The sequence below is a fragment of the Akebia trifoliata genome, chromosome 4 (genome assembly GCF_017979445.1).
Source record: "Akebia trifoliata isolate Shusen 1 chromosome 4, ASM1797944v1, whole genome shotgun sequence".
Classification (NCBI taxonomy): Eukaryota; Viridiplantae; Streptophyta; class Magnoliopsida; order Ranunculales; family Lardizabalaceae; genus Akebia; species Akebia trifoliata.
In genome coordinates this window covers 28,773,186-28,790,452 of record NC_141378.1, presented here as the reverse complement: position 1 = coordinate 28,790,452, position 17,267 = coordinate 28,773,186, and the positions used below count along the sequence as shown (strand labels likewise).

The window sequence follows — 17,267 nt, the reverse complement described above, 5'->3', positions numbered from 1 at the left end:
GGTATTTGAATATAATTCCGAGAAAAATCCTTGACGGTATCTAAGCATAATTCTGAGAAAATCCTAACCCTCGACGGTATCTGAGCATAATTCCGAGAAACCCTCGACGACATTTGAGCATAATTCCAAGAAAATCCTCGGCGACATCTGGCTGAGTAAAACTGGGAAGGAAGGAATGAATCTGAGAAATAATGATTGAAAATAAATCTAGAAAAGAGTGGTTGAATCTAGGAATGAATAGATCTAGGAAAGAATGATTGAATCTGGGAATGAATAGATCTGAGAAAGGATGTTTGAAAATGAATCTGGAAAAGAATGATTGAATCTAGAAGTGAATAGATCTGGAAAAAGATGATTGAATCTTGGAAAGAAAAAATGCCTTATCTCATATTCTAGGTGAAAGGCTAATGAGTTAATCTCTGGGCACAACTAAATGTGAGATCAGAAACGCTTCTGTTTGAACCTCGAAGTCTTCCAAAATTTTATGAATTTTAACTTCTTTTTAACCTTAAGGATTTTCAAAAAAATACTGTCAACAGGGTAGCCTTAAATTTGGGGTTCTCATTATCTTTTAGGATTAGCATTAATCTAGTTTGAGAACAAAATGCGCTTAATTTAATAAGAAACACTGAACTGGAGATAATTGAACACAGTTTTTTTTTTAATTCTCCTAGTATAAGGGGAAAAACTACATATCAGATAAGAAAGAAAGTGCCCCTTGTATGAAGGTTTGAAATATTTGATTATCACAAACGCAATAAAGATTCAACTTTTAAATTTTGGCTTTTTACTAAAGATTTTGAGTTCAGCTCAAAGAAATCGGAACAAAATATTTCTTTCTGAAATTCATCATAGAATCTGTTCTTTATCCCCGTCGGTTCACTTAGGAAAGCAAAAATTTTTAGATCAATCGTAGACAATATATTTGTGGCTTTTGAGTCTTTGCCTGGATTAAGTTAAATGTTAAACTTGATTATTCAGACTTCAGATGTTTCGGCTCGAACCGCCTTTTAGCTTTTCAACCTGTAAGAAGATTTTCTTCTGTTTTTCTTTGTTGCTTTGACTTTTTCCTAGATTGTCCTTTTAGGTTTTCAAACTAATGAGCATGTTCTATCTTTTGCCTAGATCGCTTTTTCAGGTTTTAGATCTAGCGAGCCCTTTTTTTTTATTGTTGCGAAAACCATCCTTTCGAATTTTCAATCTTACGAGTTTGTCTTAATTTTTGCCTAAGTCGCCTTTTCAGGTTTTCAACATAGCAGGCTTTTTTTTCTTTGCTCTAATTGTTGTAAAGATCGTCATTTCGGATTTTCAACCTTGCAAGTTTGCCTTAATTTTTGCCTAAGTCGCCCCTTCGGGTTTTCAACCTAACATACCCCATTTTTCTTTTTCTTCATTTTTGAACTTCTGGAGTTATTGTCTGACTATGATTTGTTACCTTCCTTGACTTTTTCACACAGTACTTAGAAGGACTTTCATGGGTAAGCTTAGGACTGGGCATAAAAAGAAATGAATTTTGAGGCTCAAAAACCCAAATGCCCCTTATGTGGCATTTCTTCTTAAATTTTCTCTTTTTTCCTTGAATTTTCTTTCCTATTTGACAATATCTTTGTTTTTATATTTTTCTTTTTGTAGGGAAATCTATTTTTTTTTATTTTGATGTGGTCGGGCCTGAAGTAACTTCTCAGGTTGCCTACGTACCCCAAAATTTTGGAATTAGACCAAAACGCAGTTCAAATTTTATTTTCCCTAGATTAGGCGATCAGGCTGAGAAAGAAGAAGATTTATTTTTTCAAAAAGACTGCAAAAGGGCTGAGAAAGGAGATTTTGAAATGGGTAGTAGGAAATTGATTTGGCCGAAGGTGGCCTCCTTAAATGTAGTACCGCTTGATCTGTTCGAGGTTGGTTGACTTTGATATTTTGATTCCATCATGGTCTTGAAGTTTGATAACTTTTCGAGGTAATATTTTTTGATGATGAACGGACCTCCCCAATTAGGTTTGAACTTCCCTATGGGGTCAAAAATAGGTACTTGATTCTCTTTAAAATCTAATGATTTTTCAAAGTAGTATTTTCTTGCTGATAGATGAATCTCTTCAATTAAGTTCAGACTTCCTCCTATGGTCGAGGAGGAGTTCTTAATTTTCTTTGAAGTCTGATGGTTAAATCCTTGACTTGTAAGTAGCGAACTTTAACCTTCTTATCAAACGTGCTAGCGATTCTTTTTTGATAAGTTTGCACCCTAAGTTATTTTTCTTCAATCAAGTTTAGCTCTTCGTACCCAATAACGAGCTTAGTCTGTTCTAGCAATTGACTTTCCCTCAAGACCTTGAGATATGAAATTTCATTTTCAACTGGTAAGACTATTTCCATATCCCTGTAGTGTGAATGGTAACTTCTCTAACTAATCCCGGTGTGATTGACATATTTCTTGATGATTGTTTTGAGATTTTTTATTAGCTGCTTCAACCTTTCCATTAGTCTGAGAATGGTAATCTATTCTGGGAGCTTTACTATTTTGAGAAGTGTAGTACAGATACATTTTGTAACATCTTCTTTGATCTCATTTTATCAAGTCAGTATCTAATCCGTATCAGACAACACCCAAGCTTGCACCTAACATATCATCATAGACCCACGCGAACAAGTCTTTTGAAATTTCTAAGAAAATTCATTATCCCCTTGTGTTTCTCTAGGGATAGGATGATTTCTATTTGAATCTCTTTAGGAATTATTTTCTGTTTCGAGGTCAATGACCTTTGCTTTCTCGATTAAAGGTTGAGCCCGACCATTTCTTTCTCGTTCAGGAAACAAATCTATCAGATTATTAGTTAATTCGTTAATGCACTCGAGGTATTCAAAAATTTCTTTTATCCAATCAAATTCAGATGGGGCAACTAACACCTTTAGAAACTTGACAAATTAACTTTACTCAATAGAAAAAAAGTATACTCGATCTAAAGAAAACATAACATTGAAAAATTGGACTCGAGCTAACTCAAATAACTCATGAAAACTCAAAACAACTACCCACAACGGGCTTGATTAGGACTGAGGACTGAGATATTGCCTACAACCAATATGATTGAGGCACGGTGATCTTTAGGGAACAACTGGACGATATTGAGAAATTCTGAGGCTTTTTCTAACTATTGACTTGGTATTGACTTTTGTTCTAACTGACCGGACTTACAACCCTAGCTAGACGATGGACGATTGAGCTTAGGTACAATGATAACCCTTAAACCTCATTGAAGGTGAATTTAACCAGTTTCAGTATTACCCCCCTTGATAACATTTTAATGAATCCTGAGATTTTATCAAATTCTATGCACCAATTCATTCATGTAATGATTATTTAGAAGGAAAATAATTTTATTGCAATCTTCGGAGATGCGACGTCATTCATGAAAATCATAACTCTAGTCACGTACCTTAGGATATATTAAACTAGGACATCAATACCGTCTGATCAGGTGACTCTGAAAGGTATATCGATGCACCCAGGCTAGAGCGACCTGAGCCTTTGACCTATTGTAAGCCGCACAGTCACATGTCCCGTTTGCTAACATAGTACTAGTACGTGGTCGGTCTCCTCGTGGGATGCCAAACCATTTATGAAAGATACAACTCTTGACTCATACCCATAGGTATATTAAAGATAATATAAGTACATCAATTGCACTTCTTGGTCAAAATCAATGGCTAAGTGAGATCTTGCTCCGATGTACTACGGTACTAAGAGGATAGACTACGTCTATTCTACAAAAGAGGTGATTCAAGAGTGTCTTTGCTCAAGTATCGCGCGCTACCTTTGATTTGGGGATTAAACTGGCTACTTTTGACTTCAGAGAAGTGGATTGGAATTTTAGATTATCACCTATACGGTATATCAAACCAAGTCACCACGTATCGAGAGATATATAGGTGCACTTGGGCAAGGGTGGCCAGATAAATTGTATTGCACGTAGTAAACCTAGAGTCTAGAAACCTCCCCATAGGTCACGACTCGAACTTATCATGGGTGTTCCCAGGTTGTTTATTGAAAATGAACATTACAAATGATGAGATTAGGAATGTACGATTTTGTCCTCAAGGAGTAATCTTTTTGTTTAAATTTAATTCAAAATTACTGTATTACTGAGTGCACCAACCCAATAAAGAGTCCATGTTAAAAAAAAAAATTGGCAATGGTTCATAATGACCTAGTCCATCTCAATCCAACAATCATGGTGGACCAGGCTATTTAAATCAAAATGAAATTCAAATTCTTTTCTAATTTGGGTTTCAACCCATTTTAAATGAAATGTTTTCTAGAAGAAAATATTTTTCAAAAGAAAAGAAGGAAGGAAAAATAATTTTCAAAAGATCTATTTTTTTGTATAGACCTTGGAAAATTTCTGAAATATGTTTTTTTTTAAAGATTTTTACGAAAAAATAAACAGATTTGTAAAATTTTTTATTCAATGAAAACATTATTTGTCAATAATCACAATTAAAAATCACACATCTACACAAGGTATGTTAAATAACAAATTCATCATATGAAATTGAATTTTAAAATGTGGATTCCAACTCTAAGGTTTGTTGGGTAACAAACTTGATGAAGTAAGGTTTGGTGGGTAACAAACTTAATAAAGTTAGGTTATAAAGTTTTTGTACTTAAAAAAAAAAAATGCAAAAATTAAGTCTATTGGGTAAATCTATAAAATAAAATATAATAAAAAATAAGAATCAAAGTTCCGGCCTTTTAAGTGCCGGATTTATTTTAAATATTAAAATTTGTAATGGCAGTGTAAGTGCCAAGTTTTTTATTATTAAAAAGAAAATAGTATAATTGTCGCTTTTGGGTTCGTTTTGTTAAATTTAAAAGAATTCGTTCTTTTTTAATAAATAATATTTTAATTTGATATTTTTTTTTATAATTACTTTAAAAAAAATTAGGTGAGGTTGCTCATTCAACCCCTTGCGGTTTCCTGGAAAGTGACTATGCATTACAAAGTTTGACCCAATCTTTGTAGCCATGTGAACAAAGTCTCGCCGACATTCTTTGTCTCCCAAGTCCCAATCTCACCACCCCAACGAAGTAAAAGGCAACGTCTTATAACTCCTTTTTCTTGGCTTCTTCACTTCAACAAGGGAAGTCCACAAGCCATCTCTGATTCTTAACCTTAAAATTTGAGAAATGGGGAACCAATTGAGGGGTGCTGGTGCTGGTACTTCTAATGCTACACCACTTGAACAACTTTCATCTATTAGGCTTTCGGAGGAGGAGATCCGTTCGTATGAAGACGCCTGCAAGAATGATCAAAATGTCAGCATATTCGACGCTGAGTTGAAGGACCGAACGATCAAAGCTATCGGCGCTTTAGCAAATGGGGAGGACCATCAACCCCTCTCATTCTCTTTAGATTTACTCAAAGAAATGACCAACTTCTTCCTCGAAACAGATCAGCAAGTCGTTGAGAACATATTGTCCGAAAAGAAGGACATATGGAACAACCCGGAGCTTCTCTCCCTTGTTGATGATTACTTCAAAACAAGTTTACAAACCTTGGATTTCTGCAACGCTCTCGAGAAATGCTTGGCGAATGCAAGGGGCAAGCAGACAATTCTGTGTGCAGGACTTCAAAGACTCTCAAAGGCTGCCATCACACCAGGTCCAGGACGTGACGAGTACAAGAAAGCAATGGAAGACTTGAGGGCGTTTAGATCCATCGAGACCCATTTTACAGAAGACATGTTAGGGCTGTTTGAAACGGTTTTCCGCCACCACCTACAAATGTTACAAAAACTGCAGGAACAGAGAATTCAGTTAGATAAGAAACTGAAACGAGTTAGATCATGGAGAAAGACTGTAAATATTATCTTTGCCGCGACATTTGTAACAGTTTTGATATGTAGTATTGTAGCTGCTGCACTTACAGCCCCTCCCGTTGTGACAGCAATGTTGGCGGCATTAGGAGCAGTAGCAGCTTGGGCCCCAACAGAGAAATGGTTCAATCAGTTGTCGAAGGGGTTCGAGGATGCAGTACAGGAGCAGAAGGAAGTGGTAAACTCAATGGAGGCCGGGACCTTGGTCGCGATTCGGGATTTGGACAACATAAAAGTTTTGGTGGAGAAACTTGAGATGGAGATGTCGAATTTTCTTGGCCAGATTGATGATAGTCTTGCTTTTGAAGAGGACAATAGCTTGCTTTTGGTTATCCAAGACATCCAGAATAAGGTTAGTATTTTCAATCGAAATGTAGACGAATTGGAGAAATTCGTAGACAGTTGTAGCAGGAACATTCACAAAGCAAGAGAAGTGGTGTTGCAGAGAATTGTAAAAGCTCCCAGACAGGAATGAAAAATATCCAACTTTTTTTAACTTAATATGAGGTTATTAGTGTCCAAGGAATCCCTCAAAGAAGATAGGAGGAATGGCTCATGTAAGCTAAAGAAACATTTGGCTGTGATGCAGTATCAAGCATCTTCGCTTAACTGTAAATGCTTTGATATTGAGTCTCACTGTCCTCTCCAAGCTTTATTTATTTTTCATCTGTCTTTCTCTTCTTTTTTTTTTTTTTTTCTTTTTCCCTCCACTTTTGTTTTTGAACAGAAACTCTGCCAGGAAAGATATTAGTTTACTAGTCATATAGTAATCAACATAAAAGTAATGATCTTTCAAAGAAAAAAACACAAAAGTAATGACCAAACTTGTCTGAAAGAGAGAGAGAGAGAGAGAGAGAGAGAGAGAGAGAGAGAGGGGTTGGTTGGAGAGGACGTAGTAGTGGTGGCGGAGAAGCAGAAGAATAGAAGAAATTAGGATTTTAATCTGAGAATGAAAATTTAGGGTAGATTTCATGAAAATGAAATCCAGTTTTTGCTGGACTTTTTTATGGAGATGAAAATTCATTTTTCATGGAAAAATATAATCAAACATATAGAAAATATCATTTTTTCATGAAAAATAATTTTCAAACTTATTTTCCATGCCCAATCTAACATACCCGTCTTAACATTTCTCCATTTTAAATGTGTCATCATGGTGAGGTTGTAAAGCTTTCCCCATTTTAAACGTGTTATCATAGTGTGCTGGTAAATCTTCCTATGGCAAGTTTTTGGATTGTGGATCATGAGACTTAGGGTTGAAGGAGGTCATTGAATGATTGAAAGTGCTGGAGGGCACGGAGTTCGTAGGTCTTGTTGATATTACGTCTGGAGGTTCTAGTGAGGAAGATGAAAGAACTTGGGCCACTAATAACAAAATTTTGTTCTCGGTTAGGGAGTTTTATATGGATCTAAATAGGAGCGGGGACCTTACTTTTACGCATGTAGCAGTGCGGAGTCCAAGTGTGCCTTCCAAAGTGGCATTCTTTGTTTGGTTTGTAGTTTAGGAAAGGATTCAAACGCTTGATCTGTTGAGGAAAATGGGCTTCTGCGGACCGAATGATTGTTTTATGTGTATGTTAAATGAAGAATCAACTAATCATTTACTTTTGCATTGTGGGATGGCAACGGAGGTGTGAGTCCATTTCTTTTCCTTGTTTATGGTGGATTGCTATATATCAGACTCGGTTAAAGAAGTTCTAGGGGAATGAATTCACTTGGGGTTGAACTTTCAACACTCTAAAAGGTTACTTTGGAGCATTACTCCATTTGCGATTTGTTGAGGCATTTAGAAAGAGAGAAATACAAGAACTTTGTAAGAAAATGCTCTATCAACTTAATAACTAATCAAAATGATTCCCAAGTTTTTATTCTTTTTTGGTTTGCAAGATTTTCAAACAATTCAAAGGGAACTTTTTTTAGGACTTTGTTCTCCAGTGGGATAGCATTTGTGATACAATTTCCGAAGTTGTTTTTCCTTTTTGTTGTTTTCTTTTCTTTCTTGGGTGGGCTGCCCCGGTTGTTGTTGCTGTTTTTTCTTTCTTTACCAAAATATATATATATATATTGATATTGGTGAGCTTGTATCCGGTAATATACCACAAACCTGGGTTCAAAGCCCGACCTTCACCAAATATATTATTAAGAGAAAAATAATGCACCAAAGAAAATACAAGATTGGTACAAAACACAATAACAACAGATCCAACAATGGTTTAAAATTTCATTTCGATTTGTATCAGCCGAAATGTTTTGGATTCCAAATGTTTTGGATTTTCAACTTTTCGAAACGAAACATCATTGGAATCAAAATAATCGACCAAACATTCATCTTTCAGTTCAAATTTTTTTTTTCACTTGTATGTCTAAGAGATCCATAAGAGAAGGAACCTGAGAAACACAGATCTGAGATAGAAAAATCTAAATCTGAGAGAAAGAAGCAGATCTAAGAAGAAGAAGAAGAAAAAACCTGACTAATAATTCGTCACCGTCTAAGTTCAAGATCAGACTCTTCGTCTTCTTCTCATTTTTTATCCCGATACAGACTACAGAAACACAGTGGTGTTGAAGAGATGACTTGACGACAATCAACCCCCCCCCCCCCCCCCCCCCCTTCGAGAAATCCCTGTAATTTCTTCTCTAAGTCCTTTGACTTGCGTATCCTCTAAAAACAGCTTTTTAATTGTTCCAAATGTTCCATATATGTTTGACTTTGTTTCAGTTTTTGAGAAACTAAAACATTGAGACAACAATATTTTTAACCTTGGATCCAACCAAATCCTTTTCTACAAATTAAAGACACAATATAATGTACTAACAAAAAGATGGTCTTATTTACGTGACATTATCGATATAGCAACAACATAATAATACAAAACACAATGACAAACATCATCATCTACAAACCAAAGCCATGGGCAACTACAATTTATCAAAACCTTTCGAATAGTGCTTTTTGTTGTAGCAAAAGCAACATTGTACACCTTTTATTGGATATCTCCTCAGGGAGGATCATTTGACAATTGGTCACTATATAGCAAATATATTAAGTTGCAGCTGAAGAAGATGAAGGGTTGAATGGGAGTTGTTCGGCACAACTGAGAACCTCATGTGGTCCAGCTTCTTCTCGGCCAAGACCCATCAGATCAAGGTAATGTTGGTAATGGGAGATAATGTTGTTCATGGCATCAATGTCACCTTGACCGCACACCAGATCCCCATAAAGAATGTTCATTGTGGTGCCAAAACCAGGAAGACGCCTGGCCAAGGTATCGTTTTTGGTGGGTTTCCAGTTTCCTACAAAGGCATCATGAGCGGAGGGTTGCTTCTTCTTAATTGGTGTCATCCATCTCCAGATAGCAGCTTGGAAAGCCATAGTTGCATTCTGCTCCAAGTATTCAGGATGGTTCAATAGATCCAACTTCAATCCCTCCCCAATTATTCCGTAATTGTAGTTCCTGATGAGTCATCCACAAAACAAAAACAATTATTTCTTGTATAGGATATTTGAATGAGCAATAAAATTGTCAGAGTTGATCATGTATGTGACATAGTTTTCAATCCCGATTTCTTGTCTCTTTATCGCAGTATCCACTGAGACAGAGATGACTCGAAGAATCCTTGCATCTGGAAGGGAGTCAAACCTCTCCACTCCCACAATTCTCAAAGCTGAGGAAGAGTGGGCAGTTATTCTTCGGATGCTTAATAATAGAAAAGATCAACCCCATTTCTCATTCTTTTCCAGTGCACTGGCTTTGTATCTCCAACACACGAGGACAGATGCAGTGGGAAGTGGGTGCAAGATAACTCTAACAAACTCGGTAAAAATAGCCGGACCCAAAACTTTGGGAGAAAAGGTGTCTCCTCAAAAAGGAAAAGGGGTCACAGTGGCCCAACTATATTAAAAATCGTCCCAGACCAAGATTCAATCTTGCCAAAGTCATCCCAGCATTGTTCATAAACAAGACACCATCAGCAAGATATACATTTTTACTTCTTTCTGGTTCAGAGATCTGAAGGAGGAGTTATCTGGGTTTAAGCAAGATGAGATGCAAAATTGAAAACAATGCAAGGTAGTGAAATTCGAAGCTTGGTAGTTCCTCACTTCCTATATCTTGATAAAATCAAAAAACTCAAACTTGCTTCTATGGATTATTTTTCAGTCGAATATCAATGAAAAACAAATAGATAAATAAATTGTTGAAGATAAAATTAGGGTTTCGAATATCCAATTTAGGGATCTGTGGAATTTTTTTAAAAAGAAAGAAAATTGATTTCTTGAACTTCCTATTAGATCAGAATAAGTCCCAAATCCCAAACTCTCTCTATCTAGTAATTTGAAGTTTCAATTTTTCGGACAAATGTATATAGGAGAGAGAGAAAATATACCAGTAGACAGGTAAGGCACCTCGACCATAGTATTCAACACCAGGAGAACACGGATACAGATAATCAGATTTACAATAAGAATGGCTAGGACTCATCTCGTGATTATAACACAATCCCCAAGCCAATGGACCTCCCGTAGCAACTCCATATCCACAAGAAGTCTTACTTCCAACATGACCAAGAAAAGCTGCAATCTCCTTCATCTGCATATCCTTTCCACCTGTTGTTCCAAACCCTAGAGGTTGAAATTGGGCTGAAGCTGTTATGAAAGAACGATAATCCCAAAATCCAACTGCATGAGCTACAGGTGAATTTCTCTTCGTGAAGAGATCCTCAAATTGGTAAACTTGGAATACATCTGAGATTGTTTGGTTGCAACAGTAGTTCGATCCTTTACATTCCCAACCCTTATTGCAAATCTTCTCTTTTTTTCCATTTACAGCCCCTAATAATGATGAAGATACCATCATCATCGCCATTAACCACATCATCTTCCCCATTTTCGAACCAGAGAATTTTCTTTTCAAACTTTAGCCTGCAATTGAATAACAGAAAATGAGATGAGACTGTCACTCCAGAGAGATAGAGAGAGTATGAAAATTAATAAATAAATAAATGTAGAAAGAGAAACTGACTCAACATCTGGTGGTAGGAGGAGCTTCGATTTCTTCTTGAGGTTTCTCGCTTTGGAGGCAAGGAAAGGAAGACGATAGAGAAAAAGAAGGTGAGGATGGTGGTAAATCATCATCAGGGGACCGGGACCAGAACCAGATGGGTCCATCTTAAATTCATTCTCTAGAAATTTCTTTAAATCTGACGGTGGATATCGCGGTTGGTACCTAAATTATGATGACACGTGTTACTTGTTTAAGTGATGACAGACTGGACTTCGAATTCAAGGAAGGAACCCCACCGACAAATTTTTCTTTTTTCTTTTTTCTTTTTTTTTCCTGAAAATTACTTAATACAACCTGGAAAAGGGGTTTCTTTCTAAATATATCCTAAATTTGGGCTATATCTTAGAGAATTGCTATTGCCACCCCAACTTTCACTTGTATATCGATGAAAAGCATCTATGATTCCTACACATTTTCATCTCACGAAAGTGTGATATGGGGTACAATCTCGAGGTCCCGTCAACAAGTGCGGTATGAGGTTCTACTTTGAGATCGCTTCAACATTATTCTTTAAAAAACACAGGCAATGTGTCCAAATTTTGATTTTGGTAAACTGATTATTTTAAGTCTTAAAATATGTTTTTTCAATGAATTTGTCACTTTTATAATCAACGAATTTATTAATAAATTATCAATAAGATCGTTAACAAGACAAAATTACTGGTATTTTATCAATGAATTCGTAGATTATAAAAATGATGAATTCACAAATTCATAAATTATAAAAGTGATTAATTTACTGTAAAAATATGTTTTAGGAATTAAAATAAATAATTTATCAAAATCGGAATTTTATCATATCCAATGCATAAAATAGAGATTCACTCTAAAGAAAATAAGTGAATAATTGCTATTGCCACCCCAACTTTTACTTATTACATTCAAATTAAAAATAAAGAAAATAAGTGAATGATTGAGAATAAATAAAAGTTAGGATGCCAATAGAAGTTCTTTATTTTTTGCTTTTTTATTTTTTATTTTTTATATTCTTTTCGGATTTTATATGAGTCTAATCATAATTTTAAATAATTATTAAAATTGTTTGGACGAGTGTTATAATGTTATATAATGTTGAGATTATAATTTAAGCCAAACCTATGTAATGATTGAAAATTGTATTTCAATCTTTAATTGGGGTGTGATAAATAATATAAAACATTGGAGTGTAATAAGTAAAAGTTGTTGTGAAATGTCCATTATTAATTAAAAAAGAAAATTATCTTAATAGTCCTTTGTACTCATTTCTGAAATATATATAATAATAAAAAAAAAAAAATGCTCCTTTCATATAACAAACGTGAACTCGACATTCTTAAGTCAATTATTGGGGCACATTTCCCCTCTTAAACCACCTCATATCTTAATTCAAGCTCTCATTTTCGTTGATAGGCTCTTTTATACATAAAAACTATCACAAGAAGTAAGTATTTTAGTTCATTTTTTTTATTTTTTTTATTTTATGAATATTAATAAAATCATGTTAGAGTTTAATGAAATATCATGTAGCTAGGGGGACTAAAAAGGAAAATTAACAATTTCCATTGCATTAGATTGACTGTCAAGAGGTGCATAAACATGTGAATATAAATACGAAAAGCTAGATAATAATTGCCAGAACATGATGATCTTAAAGGAGGAAGTGGAACCTCTATAGCACATGTTTCCTATAGCAACCCCGTAGCACATTTAAAACAGTTGGAAGAGTACCACATCAACAATAAAATCATATCTCACACCTAAAATCTAAGAGAGTTTAGTAGTTGTTTATTCATCAAAAAACTTATTTTTTAAATTAACTTTTTTTTATCAGATCTAAGTCATGAGCACAAGAGGCTGGGATGTTAATTTTTTTTTTTTGGTTAAATACCTCTCTCTGTCTACTATTTAAATGTGCTATAGGGTTGCTACAAGAATGTGTGCTATAGTGGATCCGCTTCCCTTGGAGGAACCCCTTGACACTTTTTTTCCTTTTAAAGAAGGGGAAAGGGGAAATTTTTGTGCATGTCATCCTTGCACATGGGCTTGGCAAGGAGGGCCACTAACTAATGAGTTTAACCCCAACAAAGTTATAGTCTTTCATTATTTTAAACAATAGGTCATGGTAAATTTATATGCAACTACATTGATTTTAGTAAAAATTGATTTAGATGCATGCAATTCCAAGTTAATGCCAATTTTCTTGGTATAATTTTCCTTGGTGACAATTGGACCAAGATGAGATGATAGTCGTGATATTTTCAATTAAGATGGAAAATTACATAACGAACTATGATGAAATAATTTATTTCTAAAAAAGCCCTAATAATTGAGTTGTACCTTGTTGTTAGTCCAATTTGTAAACTTTTTCATTCTTAATGCTCTCCATCCCTCTTTCAATGGTTGTGCTCGACAATTCAAATTGTTGAGATCAATGATTCAATTATTGATATCAATCTTTGCTTTAATCATTGAGATTGACATTTTATAATCTTCAAAATCAATGATTATAGATTGTCAATCTCAACATTTGAACATGAATTGTTGATCTTAAAAATTTGAATCTTGATCTAGATGATATGTTTTCGCCATTTATCGGGATGAGAGTGCATTAAGAAAGATATATTTTTTACTAATCTTGGAACCAAGTATAATTTTACTAATTTGTTGTTAACTGCCCAAAAACTCAAGATGCATTTAGAAACACATCCCTACCATAGGATATATTAAGCAATTTCCTGAACTTATAGACTAAATAGGGTTTGCCCATGCCTATTGTAAACACCCCAATTTGAACGGACCCCACACGAAAATGGCTCAAAAGACATATTTTTGTGTCAAAATTTGTTAATAGGCCTAAGGACCCAAATCTTCAAATTTTGATATTTTTGTTCAAATCAAAGACCCTAAGACTCTCAATAGTCCTATGGACCCATAATAAGACTTACCTAAATCCCATCATCTTCTCAACTTATTATCATTCTTACCTTCTACTAAAAAGCCTACAAAAACCCTAAGTCCATCAAACCCATACCAAAATCCTATATTGATCCCATCTTCATTCAAATTCAATCCTTAACTTAATCAAGTCCAACCCAACCCTTAAGAAAAATAGACCTAAACCAATTCTAATGCAACCCAACCTCAATTACTACCTAATCCTAAGTTCAAGCCCCTTACTCAAGCTTAAAATCATATCCATGATCATAATCAATTATCATAAAAATCAATGATCACCAATGAGGGACACATGTTACCATCACAATCCACTTTCTTAACAACATATACCGAACCTCATCATCATTCTCAAGAAATTAACTAACCCACACCCATGTCATAACCTAACCCCATCACATTTTTCTCAAAACACTCCACAAGTTATTTCCATACTGAAAGCGCCCTCGATCCGCGGGGTACGCGGATCCGCTTTTGACCCTTGAGGTTTGGGAGTCGCCACCTAGTTATTACGGTCTAGGAACCGATCAATGACTCTAAATAGATAAGAACTAATCTAGAACAGAAAAGCTGAATTCGGGGATCATGTTACGGGGTTGGAAGGTGTTAGGCACCAACCCCGCCCGGCCAAAGCCGGTCTCTACTAACTTCCCAAATAGATTACATTGCTAAAAACCTAGATAAGAATAATAAAAAAAAAAATTTTAAAAAAAAGTTATACCTTTCCGATAGCAAAGACTTTGTTCCCTCAGATCTGACAAAAATAGCTCATTGTACCGTACTCCCTTGCTTCGTTCTATCTCCGGATTTGATTCCTGATCTCCAAGGCAAGGTATCTCTACTTTCTTGGATCTGAATTCTTCAAGTTCGTTGTGGATTTTGGGATGTTTTTGGAAGGCTTTTAGGTGTTTCTTAGGCTAAAATCGAAGAAGGGATGTTAGGTAAGGAATTGGGGCTCCAAAACTAGGGTTTATGGGAGGCTAGGGGGGCTTTTAGACCTACTTCTCTTAAGGTTTATGATTTGATACGAAAATAGAGTGTGAGGACCTCTATTTATAGATTTTTTTAAAGGTTGATTTAGATAGAGTTAGTGTTTAATTAGAGTTCTTTTAGTTAGAGTTGTGTTTTAGTTAGAATTGTTTTAGGTAGAGTTGTGTTTTAATTAGAATTGTTTTAGGTAGAATTATTTTTTAGTTAGAACTCTATTAGATAGAGTTATTATTTAATTAGAATTCTATTATGATTTTGACTTTTGGTCTTATTTGATTGACTTTTAACATTTTGACTTTAGTCTTAATTGATTGACTTTTATATCTTGACTTTAGTCTTGCTTAATTGATTTTAATTTTGACTTCAGTCTTGCTTGATTGACTTTAATACCTTTACTTCAGTCTTGCTTGATTGGCTTTAAATTTTTGGAGGACCCTCCTCTATTATATTTTTAATTCTTTGGACCCCCAAATGGAGGGGTCATTAAAGAAATATCTCACGAACCCTAAACAATTTTTCATGAGAGTCCGATTGATCGATTTTTTTAGTTCAAAATTTTAAATTAATTTCATTAATGTTTCACTTTAATTATTTAATGTTTTATTTATTAATTTCAAAATTTTTAATTATGAAAATTGTGAAATTACCGTTTTGCCCCCGAAGAGGACTTTTCATGTTTTAAGTCGATTTTTAATGTTCTAGGATGTTTTAGAATCAATTTTTCGTAAGAAATTCAATGAAAATATTATTTTGTGTTATTTATGAAATTTTTTGTGTGAAATGGTCATGAACTTTATGAGGGGCATTTTCGTAATTTTGTTGAATTCTGTTAAAATTGGCGAAATGATTTATTTAGTTTTGATTTGTTATTTTATGTGTTCGAAAGGGTTTTTCTAATCGTAACATAGGCTCTAGGGTTGTTTTGATGTTAGGGGTATTTAGGTAATTTGGTCAATTTTTAGTGATTTTTATCGTGAAGCTTCTTTTTGGGTCTGCAAGATGACGATTTCTATGTTTCTGGAGTCGTATTTTCCTAACGTAGCATGGTTTCTAAGGTTTTATCAGTTCGAGATACCTCATCCGGATTTCTGAAACACATCTGGTAACAAAATAAAGCAATGGAATACACATCCATCATTGGGAATCATTGCGATCGGGTTGACGAGTTGATTAATCAGGCGAGTGCAAAAATGGGGTATCTACAGATGCCCCTCTTTGACAGAGGGTTGAAGCAAACTAGATAGCAAATCTATTTTGGTAGATAATGCGATATCTGAATGCCAAAGCTAGTGACAGTTCATTTTGCAGCTTGATTTAGCAATTCGTCGGGGTGTTCGGATCCTTGAGGGTAAAGCTCTCCCCGAAGTAAAAGGTTGTTAGGTCCTTGAATTTTAGAGAATTCTCCCTGACTAAAAGAACAAATGTGCAAGTGTGTGCACTGTGTGAAATTGAGTAAAATCTGAGTAAAACAAAACTCGAGAAAATTTGAATGATATTTGAGACAAATCTGAGCAAAAGTTGGGAGAAAGTTAAATGTCCTACTCTACCTACTCTAGGTGAAAGAGTAATGAATTTATATTTTTTTTAGAGTCTTATTCTACCTACTCAGAGTGAAAGAGTAATACACTAAATTTTTTTTTGGGAAGTTTTACTCTACCTACCCGGAGTGAAAGAGTAATGAATTAAGTTTTTTAGAAGTCCTACTCTACCTGCCCAGGGTGAAAGAGTAATGAACTAATTTTTTTAGGAAGTTTTACTCTACCTACTTGGAGTGAAAGAGTAATGAACTAATTTTTTAGGAGTCCTACTCTACCTGCCCAGGGTGAAAGAGTAATGAACTAATTTTTTTTTTTTTGGAAAGTTCTACTCTACCTACTCAGAGTGAAAGAGTAATGAACTAAATTTTTTTTTGGGAAGTTCTACTCTACCTACCCGGAGTGAAAGAGTAATGAACTATTTTCTTTTTTTTGGAAATTCTACTCTACCTACTCGGAGTGAAAGAGTAATGAACTAAGCTTTTTAGAAGTCCTACTCTACCTGCCCAGGGTGAAAGAGTAATGAACTAATTTTTTTGGGAAGTTCTACTCTACCTACTCGGAGTGAAAGAGTAATGAACTAATTTTTTAGGAGTCCTACTCTACCTGCCTAGGGTGAAAGAGTAATGAACTAATTTTTTTTTTGGAAGTTCTACTCTACCTACTCGGAGTGAAAGAGTAATGAACTAAGCTTTGAGGGAACAAACGGGGGATTAACCTCGCATTTGATTTTTTATTTTAATAAAAAGTTGGATTTTACGAAGGTCCGGTAAACATTTTAACTCTCTTTGAATCTGAGGAGTTTTCAAAATTGCTATCAGGAGGGTAACCTTTAATTCAAAGTTAACATTATCCTTTGGGGTTGAAATTGACCAGG

General features: G+C 34.9%; 1 protein-coding gene and 1 pseudogene across 1 annotated transcript; one reads left to right on the top strand and one right to left on the bottom strand.

Annotated features, from left to right (window-relative positions):
* The first annotated feature begins 5,070 nt into the window (after positions 1–5,070).
* On the top strand, positions 5,071–6,520 carry LOC147404677 (UPF0496 protein At4g34320 pseudogene; annotated as a pseudogene).
* A 2,160-nt stretch (positions 6,521–8,680) lies between these two features.
* On the bottom strand, positions 8,681–11,049 carry LOC147404676 (chitinase-like protein 1). Its single transcript, XM_086440722.1, has 3 exons — positions 10,893–11,049; positions 10,258–10,792; positions 8,681–9,326 (listed from the first exon to the last, which is right to left on the bottom strand). The coding sequence occupies exons 2-3, from the start codon at positions 10,755–10,757 to the stop codon at positions 8,915–8,917; spliced, it is 912 nt and encodes a 303-aa protein (XP_086296848.1). The 5' UTR covers positions 10,758–10,792; positions 10,893–11,049; the 3' UTR covers positions 8,681–8,914.
* Between the last annotated feature and the right edge of the window lie 6,218 nt (positions 11,050–17,267).